The following is a 10987-nucleotide window of genomic DNA, read 5'->3' as shown; positions in this document are numbered from 1 at the left end:
CTCTAGTACTACAATTACTATCTCAATATAATAAAGATGATTAATATTGATATTAATATTATATGTAAAGAGTAATAGAAAAGAGTATTTAAAATACTTATAAAATAAAAGAAGAGAAAGAATTGTAGTAGAAATATAAAGAGAAGAGTATTTGATTGCAACATAAAGAGAGAATTGATTTCTTATTACTTGCTTGTTTTATTTCAAACGTTGCTTCTACTATTTATACACATGAGAAGGTTTTGATTTCAACCTTCATTTATTTTAATTGTCTTGGAGAGAGGTTCCTTCAATATGGAGAAGATAAACCAACGTGGTCATCCACATACTTATCTTAACATAAAACATGTTTATATTAATTGTATATAAAAATCAAATCTAAAATGAAATAGGAGTAAATATTATTTTTTTTAAATATATGGTAAATATAATCTAAAATCTTACATATATCTTAAAGAAAGAGGTATATTGATATTGTTGGGTAGAAGATGAGAGGTGTATTGATATTGAGTTTGGTGTTCTTAGAGAGATTTGTGCTTTTTCTTTTTCCTACCATTTTTCTCTTTTTGGTTAGATAAAATGAACTCACTTGAAGTTCAAGCACAATGGGAAGTGAGGAAAGGTACACAGTTCAAACAGAAGCAACAAAAAGATAACCAACCAACCAGCCAACATTACAATTGATCCTATTTCTGAACTCCATATCCCTTAGTTTTGTGTACAATATCCAGCTGCAGGATGCAACATTTAATGCTTCATTACATGACCTTCCCACTCCACTTGACAATCCTGCTTTTTTCTAATCTAGAAGTTATGAACTTAAGATTCTGTTACAACCAAGCTACACGCATAAGTAGATCAAAATACAGTAGTTCAGATCATATTTACACCCTTGGGGAGTTTATTTTACACTACAATGTCAACTATCACTGTCACTATCACTAAGAGAAAATATTGAACCATTGATCTGAGATTTCTGTTCTATTAGATTTCTATCTTTAAGTTTACAAAAAAGTGTGGGACTATCCTTGATGGGAGAAACCCCAAGACTTTGAGAAGCGACAAGAAGACGCTTCCCAACTCTGGATTTTCTCTCTTTGGAAACCAAGTCAGCATGAAATGGAGCATGTTTTCTGGATCTTCTCCTTTTAGGCCCTGCTTTTTTGGAAACCGAGTCAACCTGAAATGCAGCATGGAGAACAGGTGGAGCTGTTTTGGGAGTTGCCGGCGCCGGAATATTGATTCGTCTCTTCAAACAACTCTTTGGTGTGGCTTTTGATTGAACTTCGATATCACTGTGAACAGCATTGGACGTAAAGTCTGCGTTTGGAGAACTGCTAATATTGTCAATCCCATTGAATCCCAGAAAGTATTTATTGATTATGGCTGACACTGATATCACTTGTGTTGGCATCTTACTGAGACTGCCTTGCATTGAGTTTGCACACAACACAGCCTGATTTTCAACTTTATTTTCTTCCTTCAAATATTGACTCTTCTCGGTGGTGCCGGTAGGTTTTTCGTCTTCTAGAGTTCCACCAGCTGCATTTTGCATGTAATTTTTGCGGAACCCTTCCGCTCTTTTTTCCTCACTATTGCATATAGCTTTTTTCTCACCATTTGAGGTCGTCAGGCCCTGGCGTTTGGAAAGAATGGCTATGCCAAAGGGTGAACATGGAATATGCGTACGCGTTAAATGCTGAATGTCCATGTGAAGAAACCATGTTCTCCTCATCTTGGGGAAAACATGCTTTATAGGCAGGGAATCTGGCAGGTAGTAGAAGCATGATTTCCGCTTAACCTAGCAGAATATGCAGTAATTTCTTGAGCACAAACTGCTTGTTGAACAAGTTCATAAACAAAGCATAGATACCTAAACATTAAGTACTTACCATTAATCCATTAACTTGGATTTCTCCTGTATCTGGTAAACATCCAAGGTGTACTCTCGCAAAGTCTCCTGAAGAACAATCGTCACATCAATCGTTTCTAATGTCAGAACAAATGAACTCTTAGTTAAACTGCATTTAATCAATAAAAGAAAGACTATAATACTCAAAGAACACTAGATTTCGAACATGCCATTTCAAACGGAATTTGCATCCCCAAGGAAGAATTCCAAACAATGCAGGAAAAACGAAGAACCGTGATGACATTATCATCGGTTAACTTCCACTAAAAATTTTGCAAAGACATTGCCAGGTGGTAGTGTTAATCTCCAAAATATATCTAACTTAATAATCATAGACTCGTGGATCCAACGATACACTCCTCCAGTATATGTTAATATTACTAATTAATAAAGCAATTAAAAGAACAATTTGATTTGACATACTGTCTCTAAACCTAAACTAAAAGAAGCAATTCAACCAACTTCCCTTCCAGCACAGTCCACACAAAATGCTGATAAAACCTTGAATGAGGATATAAACAAAGATTAGAACTAATAAAATAAAAAATTCAAATGGCTCTAACAAGGTACAAAATCTATGAGGAGAACATTCAGGGCACATGCAAAAGATTCACAACATAAAAGATTGACCAAACTTGTTTCCCTCTCACAATAATAAGTACATTAAAGTTACAACAAAGATATAAATTGAAATTTGAGGAATAATAAAACTAACAAAGAACTCATGACGGAAAAGAAAGAGAGATTGGATGATACTTTTGAGTGATGCGACTGTAACGTGTGGAAAGGCATTGAAAGCAATGCGAGTGCCGAAATTGGTGTCCACAAACACAGCAACTTCACCAGCTTCCATTGTTGGCATTCAATCTTTGTTCGGAGTAACGAAACAAAAAGAGAGCGTGACGAAAGATGAACAAGGCGGCAGCAGAAGCGTCTTTCTCAATTCCTCCTTTTGGGATCATCAATTCATCAACGCCTCCAAGGACCTATTGACAAAATATTTATATTTTGCTGCCAAAAACAAAAGTTAATTAAGGTGTTCATCAAAAAAGAAAAGAAAAATTAAAAAATATTCTAATTAAGGTATTAAAACTTAAAAGTGGAAGTTTTGTAATTTTTAAAGAGAGAGAGAGAGAGAACCAAATTTTCTATAATATTAAAGAAGTTCAAAATTTACCATTTTTTCTCTTTTGCGTCATCTCACATTAAAAATTAGTTACTAATTAATTATTCATATAAATATATATAAAATAACATATATAAATATAGATAAATCTATAATTGATTTTTAATGTGTATATAATATGTTAGAGAAAGTATAAAACACATTTTTCACAAGTGCCTTTAGAAAAAAAATACATAAACAGTGATATCTCTAACACACTATGGCCCAGTTTGAGTAACTAACTTAATTAAGTTCCTTTTGATAAAATAACTTAAACAATAAATGACTCTGTTAAAAGTAACTTATAAATAAGTTATTTTGTGTTTGGTTTTAACTCTAAAAGTGCTTATTTTAAGAAATGTAATGAAAAGTAGAAGTATTATGAGAGAAGTCATTTTTTTTAACTTCTCTATAAGCTCTAAAATAACTTCTTAGAAAGTTGTAATTTGGTTTTGAAAATTGCACCCGACATTAATACTACTACTTTTCATAAGTCAAAAGTTAAAAAAAGCTACTTCTAGAGTTTCCCAAACGGGCCCTATATACTTTTAGTCTTTGTGCCTTTTTTATAAAAAATGATACAAAATACATTAAATTAGTATCTTAAAACATAATATTTAGGGAGAAATACTAGAGAGTCAGCAACTTTTGTGATTTGTAGCCATCAAATAGCCATCAATGATAGTTTTAATGATGTAAAATATCATCCAATAGCTCACTCTTTTTTATTGGTTACATGCTGGCCAGAATTTAACAAAGTTGCTGCTCCCTAAACTTTTCCATATTTGTGTTCATACGTCATCTGCAAAGCATAATTTTATGTCTCTACATTCTTATCACAATTTTATGTCTACATTCCTATCACAAAGTTCTTTGCCTATAGACAAGGACAACCTAACAACAAATGTTACCATCACATGTATCCTTGAGAATTGAGACCTTTAGGTGTGATGGGATCATCTGGATTCAGATAATATGGACTTGGTGTATGCCTCATGAGTGCCTAATTCGAATCTGAGTGGGATCGTATAGTCCATCTTTCTCCAGCAAATCAACATATGCAAACAACTGTAAATACACCTTGTTAATTTTCAGCCATTGGTATTTACCCTTTCTAAAATAGATATATAGCAAAAGGATGCCAACATCATTGTTAAAAAGAAATTAAGCAGCATAGTGCGAGGAAGAAAAGGAAGCCCTTGAATCAGCTTATTAAAAAATGATAATAACTCACATGTAAAGAGAGAATTGGCAACAACTAACAATACATCCCCTATGTCCCATGCCATTGGATGCATAGGACTACAAATTACAAAATTCTAGGTTTAACAGCTAGTCGTTCAAAACATAAGAATCAAATAATCAAGGAAGGATCCTCTTTCGTCTGCGTGGAGTCTCTCGCTTCACATACATCTTCTCCATCTCGTTCAGTGGCCGAGTTGAGCCATCAGGCATGCTAGCAAATTTCCAGCCACCACCACCTCCACGCTTCCCGCGGGGTCCCATTTTCTCTACAGTAAAAGTCCATCCATCTGAAGGGCGTCTTCGACTATATCTGTGGCACCTCACCTCTCCAGCCATCTGAACACCACCAAAATCCCATTATTCAGTGAAGATTGAAATGTAGTCCCATTATTTATCATGTGTAATCGCAGAACAACAACAAATGTTGATAAGAGTGAAAAAGTGGAATATGAATTCAAATAACTATCACCGAGACCTATCTCTGTTCGCTTACTCCCTCTCCAGTCTCCTTTAATACTCTCATTTAATACGGGTATAATTGGGGGGAAGTGTAATCTAGATTTCTTAAAAGAACAATTATTTGTAAAAAAGAGAAAACAATAAAAACAATAACATATCGTTTTCTGTTTTCATTTTCTCTTTACAAAAACACCGAAAATAAAAAACCTTGAAAATAAAAACACAAACCAAACATGCCCTAAAAAGTCATATGTGAAAAGTTATTTGAAAATAGAGGTAATACTAAGTTTACTATAGATCAACTGATCAATAGTTAGCATCAACAGCAAATAAAATGGTTGTCATAAACAAGTCCCATCAAAGTCACAATGTGGATATTAGATTTTGCCATTCATTCAGCAGAAATAAAATAGGACAAAACTGGATTCTATTATTCCACAATATAAGGCCTATTGATATCTGGAAAGTATATACCCTTATGATTATCATATTAGGACATAAAATAATGGCCAAGTGAGCTTACTTTCTTTTTGTTGAAGTTCATCTTCTCAACAAATTCTCGATAGAGCATTTCATCTTCCTTTTTGGAGATTTCATAATGAACTTCATCCAAATCCTTGGTAATGCCATCCCATCCCTCAGGCATGACCTTGAAGTCAGGTTTGTAAGGAAGGGATGCAACATGGAACTCCCTATCATGGGAATTAAAGAACCTGCAAGAACAATGATTATAGCAAACAAATCAACAATAATCGAGATTTAAGAAAAAAGCTCCACTGTTCTTCTACAATTACTACATTGCCTTAACACAAATACACAATACTCCCTTAATTCCAAATTTAACTTAAAAGTTCAAAATCACACCATGTATTCAAACATAAAAAAGGTAATCATATTCTGCTACACATAGAAGCCAGAACAGGAATAATTAAGATAAAAGCTAATATCAAAGTGGTGCTTTACAATCCTAGACTACCTACAGCCATCAAATACTACTAAAATTGACATCAGGATGTGTAGCATCATGTAATTCACTCAAGTAAATCCAATTGAAGAAAACTTGAAAGTTGAAACCAATCCAAAAAGTGATAGTCCACCATAATGCTGCTCAATGTAGCTAGACTGCTACAGAAGCAAAGGAAAGCCGCACAGTTTAGCAAATCATCACTAAAGTAAATCAGAAGACACATCATTAGACATGTACAATTCTTAACAACAAAGTTTCAAGCAGTGAACAAAAAGAAACCAATCTGATACAAGTTTTAAGTTATCATATCTTGTAACAACTCCATTTTCAAACAATTCTAAAAGCAGCAGTTATCAATTTAGATCAGCCACTTCTCTAATGATAAACAAAAATTGAAAACCACCAAGGACAAAATTAAGGTTTCCAATGCAACAAAGCAAATGATCAGTTTTTACAAAACAAATTACCAATAGTTTCTCCACTAGTTATGGTTGGCTACATGGATCAAAGAGCTACTATATTTTTTAATATAAATTACACTCACTTCTCCTAATGTTTGTTTAAATTAACATCGAACTTCCTCTAGTTGTCCAACATGCACTATCCTTCAATAATTTACTCTTTTTTCTGGAATACCAAAATGTCCCTGGCATAATCCCCACCCTCTCTCTCACCATCTCCTCTACTACCAGACAAAACCACCATCCAACCCTCTTCTCCCATCACAAACCCTTGCGGAAATGATCAAGAGCATAGTGGTAAGGGAAAGGGGAATTGACATTATTGTTGGTGGGATCTTGATCATTGATCACTAATTGTAGGGTGCATTTCAAAATAGCAGATTTCAAAATCAATCGATAGATCCCTCAGAAAGCCAAGTATCAACATAGGAGGGAGCACGGCTTCAAAAATCGAAAAAGGGTTCCTCAACCCCATTGCAAACAAGTTGTGCAGAGGGAGCCCCCATGTTTGTTTTTATTACAATTCTGTTACGCATTACAACAAGGTAACAGTTTATGCCGTGCTTCCTCCTTCGGATTACTAAAGTTATCCTCACAGGGAAAAATCCACCAACCAACAAACCAAAAAAATGGTAGAGCTCTTACTGCTTAGATATTTGAAAATTAAAACATTGCCTTTGAACCATAATGTGTGTTTCAGAATCAATGGATAGATCCCTCAGAAAGCCAAGTATCAAAATAGGAGGGGGCACAGCTTCAAAATCGAAAACAGGTTCCTCAACCCCTTTACAAACAAGTTGCGCAGAGGGAGCCCCAATGTTTGTTTCGATTCTGATTCCAGTACTCATTACAACAAAGTAAACGCTGTGCTTCCACCTTCAGATTACTAAAATTTTCCTCATAGGGAAAAATCCACCTACCGTGGAACCAAAAAGAAATGGTAGGGTTGTTAATGCTTAAATATTTGAAATGGCAACCCTTTGATCTGTTGTGTGTTGCTTTGAATTGGAAAGTGCAAAATATGCAAAACCATGGAGACTGAGAACAAAGAAATCTTTGTGCGAACACTTTTTTTTCTATTAATTACAAATGTAACACATCCACATAAGATATATTTTCTTTCCAAATAATCAATCTGCTTAAGGGTAAGGCAGAACTCAACGATGTTTCTTCACAATCTTTAATGCATTCTTTTTTTTTTTTACATAGATGCTACCTGAGCATCACTCTAGTGTATCAATTTAATACATTTAACATTCACAATGCATCCTTTCTTGATCATACATTCTTTATTCATCACAATACCATTATCAAATGTATCAACAGCATATGAAAATCACCAAACAAGCATATCAACCAAGTAAAACACACAGGAACTCACTCGGGAAAGGAATCGAGCAGTTGCTCAACAGAGTCATCAAGGGGCTTGCCAAGCTTCTTCTCCTCCTCCTCCTCAAGTTCCTTGAGCCAAAGGATAGCATGGACCCTCTGCCTCATGACCCTGTAATCTTTAGCAAGCTTCTCTACAGTGTAAACCTCAGGATTTTGCTTATGCAACCGGTACATTTCAGCCTTCTCGGAATCTTTGAGGTAGGATCCCCTGGCACCAGGCTCCTGGACCTGTTTGAGGAGAGCGGCAGTCTCCATCATCCTGTCCTTCCACCCATCCAAGAAAACCTTGCTTTTCCTGTTCTCAGAATCCAGCTCCCTATCAAAGTCATCGATTTCCTGCATATCGGAGAGGGTTTTTGATTGTTCATCGGAGAGTGAGGGAACGGACGTGGTGGGAGGGGCGGTGGATTCTCCGTTGAAGTGGTCCTTGGTGATGCCGGTGGACCAAGTGGTGGTGGAGGAGGGGGAGTCCCAGCCTAGGTCATCGTTGTCGAAGGGGTTGCCCCCGGATGATAAGGTTCTGGAAGGGAGGGATCGAATGCGACGGGTTTCGTGGTTGATGAGGAGGTCGGAGGCGGAGGCAGTTCGTCTGGCGGCAGAAATGAGGCGGTGAAGGGTTTGCATTGTGACGGCCAACAGGAAAGAAAAAGAATGAGTGAAAGAAGCAAAATAGGCTGTAGACTGGGCCTGTGCCTTGTGGGGGAGAGGGGAGAAATGTTAGGGGTTTAGCAGGTGTGCCATATGGTGAAATTTATCAAAACAACTACAATCATCATTTATCACAAAAAAAAAAAAAAAAAAAAAAAAAACTACAATCATCATTCAAAGTTCAAACATATAAATATGATTAACCAGTAACATTTTACATTGTAATAAGGGCAATGTACTCAAATAAATAAAAGGAGAGAAAGCTTTACCAGATTGTAACAATTAAAAAAGGATATGCAGGTAAAGCTTTTTTTCCTTTTATTTATTTGAGTAGATTGTCCTTATAATAATGTTATACAACCAAAGTTAATTACCCAACCAAATCCAACAAATTGATAAAAAATTTGAGGGTCCATATTGTTTGGATTATTAAATAGTTTTAATAATAAAATATATTTTTTATTTTCTTTTAATAATTACTAATAGTTTTTATTTAATTTTATTTACAAATTAATTTTTATTTATTATTTAATTTTAAAATTTATTTTTATTTTTTAATTATTATTTTATTATTCATCATTTATGTTTATTAACAATTAAAAATAACAACAAAATAGATCTTTCATTAATAGTTAGAAAAATCGTATTTGTTGTTAATTCAATCGATTTATTTAACACCAATTAATTGATAATGATAAGAAACAGGTGGTATCAAAAAATCAATTGGAAATATAATACAATTGATTGAACTGCGCACTAAAATATGAGGTTTTTTTGTCTTCAATCGATTGGAAGTGCAACATGACGACAAAATTCAATCGATTAGAAGCATACCACAATCAATTGAATTACGCTCTAGAATATGAATTTTTTCGTATTCAATCAATTGGAAATATAACACAATCGATTGAATTTTATACGAAAATATAGGTATACTTCTTCAGTTATTTTTCAATGACTTTTTAAATAGATATTTTCTGTTTTTGGTTCTAAAATTTTTCTCTAGTTTCGTGCACTAAATAAATATCTTGGTTTAAAAAGAAAACATATTTTTATTATGTAGTAATGTCATTTCCACTTATTATTTCAACAATTATGTCATACAAATATGCCAATGAGTTATATCTTAAATGGCATAGTCTTTCCATACTCATCTAAAAATTCGTAGGTTCGAGTCTCTCTATCTTTAATAAAAAAAAAACTATGTCATACAAATAATTGCTAATTAATGACAGTTTAAAAAATCAAAATTACTAATTAATAACAAGTAGACTAAAATACTAAAAAGTTATAATCTTTTATTAGAATTTTGTAATCAAGTAAGGCATATATTTTGGTTCTTAATTAGTTTTTAGATTAAAAAAAATGAGTTTCAACACTGATTGTTTAATTATACATGAGCAATTTTAAATACAGTATAGTGAATCAAGTTAGTTAATATACATTAGTTAATTTTTTTAATTCTAACAATTCTCAAATTTTAGAGTTAATGATTTATGATTCATTGTCTATACTCTATAATTTAAAATAAATAAAATAATTTTAATTATTGTTCATAGAATTATATAATTTCATGCATAAACCTAGCCACTCCTATACAATAATTACTTAATTAGTAGATTTTTTCCCTTTTACTGTATGCAATTTATATATACATGGGATCATTTTCTGAAAGAAAATTATGTGCGTGCTACACTTACTATTCGATCTCTACATCAAAGTAGAGTTGGTTATTCACATTAATATTAGGGCCCTTAATATTATATAAGTTAGAGGTGACGAGGCATTATGACACCTAAAACTTAAAAGTACGTACATAATATTTGAAGAATAATGATATATCTAGGAGCCTATAAAAAAAAGATGACCGAACAAATAATCGCATCATACTCGAAACGTTGAAAATATAAAACATTGATAAACAGAAACCAACAAGACACACACACACACACACACATGCAATCTCTCATACTCTGAAACACTTTTAAAACTTTCGTTGCAATCTTTGTATTTCAAATAATCATCCTTTGTATTTTCTTTAAATTTCTGAATTGCAATTCAAATTCATATTACTCGATCATATTGTGAGTATTAATATTTAACTCATCATTAGTTTATTAGATGTTATTATATTATTGATAGTGCTCTTGTTCAATTTATATCTTGTTAATTTAAATGTTTATATTATTAATAAGATATTAATAATAGTTGGTATCAGAACCAAGTGAAGCTTGGTTCTGGTATCTTCTCATGAGGCCACCATTTAAACATGTTGCCAAGACACTACATCACATCTGGAAAACAGCAGCAGTTATGTAGTCGATTCGCAACGGTGTTTAAACGCTGCAGAATGGATAGCAGCGGTTGATAACCCGCTGGGAGATAGCGTGCGGCTAAACCTTTAGCAGCGGTTAATAGTAACCGCTGGTATAACCGCTGTTAAATGGTATTTGTGGCGACATAATTTGCGGTGGTTCTAACCGCTACTAAAACGTGAATAGGGCTGCTTGTAGATGGCAGCGGTTGTTAACTGCTGCAAAATGCTATTTGTTGAAAAGCTGTGTTAAAATATAGCGACGAATTTGTAACCACTGCCAAATGTAGAGTTATAGTTTTTTTTTAAAAAAAATCCGAATTTATAATAATATATTCCAATTCTTTAATTCTTTATACGTTCTTCCACTAAGTTGCTTTAATTTATTAAAACAACCAACAACCAATCAAAGTAAAATACACAA

The 10987-nt window shown here is 33.5% G+C and overlaps 2 protein-coding genes across 3 annotated transcripts; both read right to left on the bottom strand.

The window, feature by feature from the left end:
- Positions 1-653: 653 nt before the first annotated feature.
- LOC112741818 (uncharacterized) lies at positions 654-4033 on the bottom strand. Of its 2 annotated transcripts, XM_025790933.3 has the most exons (4): positions 4017-4033; positions 2669-2923; positions 1893-1960; positions 654-1801 (listed from the first exon to the last, which is right to left on the bottom strand). In XM_025790933.3, the coding sequence occupies exons 2-4, from the start codon at positions 2772-2774 to the stop codon at positions 920-922; spliced, it is 1056 nt and encodes a 351-aa protein (XP_025646718.1). In that variant the 5' UTR covers positions 2775-2923; positions 4017-4033; the 3' UTR covers positions 654-919. The 2 variants fall into 2 exon arrangements, with proteins under 2 accessions (XP_025646718.1, XP_072070028.1); XM_072213927.1 differs by lacking the exon at positions 4017-4033 and having other exon boundaries at positions 2669-3955.
- Positions 4034-4254: 221 nt separating this feature from the next.
- On the bottom strand, positions 4255-8349 carry LOC112741819 (protein GAMETE CELL DEFECTIVE 1, mitochondrial). Its single transcript, XM_025790935.3, has 3 exons — positions 7591-8349; positions 5305-5494; positions 4255-4658 (listed from the first exon to the last, which is right to left on the bottom strand). Exons 1-3 carry the CDS (start codon positions 8223-8225, stop codon positions 4440-4442), a joined length of 1044 nt encoding a protein of 347 aa, XP_025646720.1. The 5' UTR covers positions 8226-8349; the 3' UTR covers positions 4255-4439.
- Between the last annotated feature and the right edge of the window lie 2638 nt (positions 8350-10987).

Source organism: Arachis hypogaea, chromosome 14 (assembly GCF_003086295.3).
Source record: "Arachis hypogaea cultivar Tifrunner chromosome 14, arahy.Tifrunner.gnm2.J5K5, whole genome shotgun sequence".
In the NCBI taxonomy this organism is placed as follows: domain Eukaryota; kingdom Viridiplantae; phylum Streptophyta; class Magnoliopsida; order Fabales; family Fabaceae; genus Arachis; species Arachis hypogaea.
Note: the sequence above shows the minus strand (reverse complement) of the source record. Positions and strands in the feature narration are given on the sequence as shown.